Source organism: Octopus bimaculoides, chromosome 27 (genome assembly GCF_001194135.2).
Source record: "Octopus bimaculoides isolate UCB-OBI-ISO-001 chromosome 27, ASM119413v2, whole genome shotgun sequence".
NCBI classification, from domain to species: domain Eukaryota; kingdom Metazoa; phylum Mollusca; class Cephalopoda; order Octopoda; family Octopodidae; genus Octopus; species Octopus bimaculoides.
This window is the reverse complement of record NC_069007.1, coordinates 7,399,178-7,400,750: the sequence shown is the minus strand read 5'-3', so window position 1 is coordinate 7,400,750 and position 1,573 is coordinate 7,399,178. Positions and strand designations below refer to the sequence as shown.

The window sequence follows — 1,573 nt, the reverse complement described above, 5'->3', positions numbered from 1 at the left end:
CGTCTGAAAGTAGGAAACTATTTAGACCGCGACTGTGGAGCTCCTTGCAATGATATGTTCTTCACCCCTGACAAACGAGATTTCGCCCGAATGTGGATTGGTATATGTTCGGCAATTTGTATGGCATCAACTTTATTTACAGTGCTCACTTTTCTCATAGACATGACCCGATTCCGTTACCCAGAACGTCCCATCATATTCTTATCTGGATGTTACTTCATGGTGGCGCTGGCGTACGTCGTCGGTTTTGCCCTGCGAGACAGCGTGGCTTGCAACAAGCCATTCGATCCACCCAGCCTTAATCTGGCGCCGGAGAAAATGGTTTCTATCATCACACAAGGCACCAAGAAAGAAGGCTGCACCATTCTCTTCATGATGCTCTATTTTTTCAGCATGGCCAGTTCGATTTGGTGGGTTATTCTCACACTCACCTGGTTTCTAGCTGCAGGTATGAAATGGGGCCACGAGGCGATAGAGGCCAATTCTCAGTACTTCCATCTCGCAGCATGGGCTGTACCGGCAATAAAGACGATAGCCATCCTCGCCATGGGTCAAGTAGATGGAGACGTTCTTAGTGGAGTGTGTTTTACAGGGATATTCGACGTCGATGCATTACGAGGTTTCGTGTTAGCACCCCTCGTTGTATATTTGATTATCGGAACAACATTCTTATTGGCTGGCTTTGTTTCTCTGTTTCGAATACGAACTATTATGAAAAGTGACGGCACTAAAACGGACAAACTCGAAAAATTGATGGTTCGAATCGGCATATTTTCCGTTCTCTATACTGTACCGGCCACAATTGTTATCGCCTGTCTTTTTTACGAACAATCTTTCCGAGACCAATGGATGGTCTCATGGCACTCACGCGTGTGCGTTACCTATTTTTTCCCGTGCCCTCACACAGGCGATCCGTCGCGTCCTTGGCCGGATTTCACAGTGTTCATGATCAAATATTTAATGACAATTATTGTGGGTATCACATCTGGAGTATGGATATGGACTGGCAAAACTCTAAACTCATGGAAAAGATTTTATTGCCGATTCTTCGTTCCACGCAATGAATCTGCTGTTGTTTGAAAAGCATGATAATAAAAATAAAAAGGACCACAAATAACACATACATCAAAAATTAAACATAAAGGAAAAGTAAACCGCTGGAGATTATTACCAAGTACAATTATTACTTTTCTACTGGATCATTACTATTATTATTATTACAATTATTCCTATTGGTAATTGAAAGCTAATTATATATATGTATAAATATATATATATATGATTGTGTTTTTTACAAAATCGCAAAACTGCGTTTTGGAAACAAACAAAAAAATATTTGGAATCACAAAATATAAATAAAACAAAGCAAATAATAACCATAATAATAATAATCATCAACAAGTTATCAACAATCAAAGCAACGGATATATATGTATAAATATGATTGTTAATAATAACAATATATATAATAAAACATGCTTTAAAGTTAACTATATATAATAATAATAATAATAATATATATATATATAATATATATATATATATATATATATATATATATATATATATCATA

General features: G+C 36.9%; 1 protein-coding gene across 1 annotated transcript in view; it reads left to right on the top strand.

Annotated features, from left to right (window-relative positions):
* LOC106881898 (frizzled-1) overlaps positions 1-1,488 on the top strand; it is a 12,486-nt gene extending 10,998 nt beyond the window's left edge. The window contains exon 3 of the mRNA XM_014932420.2: positions 4-1,488. Within this exon, the coding sequence (XP_014787906.1) occupies positions 4-1,080 (1,077 nt within the window). The 3' untranslated portion in view covers positions 1,081-1,488. The remainder of the gene's footprint in view (positions 1-3) is intronic.
* Positions 1,489-1,573: the final 85 nt, after the last annotated feature.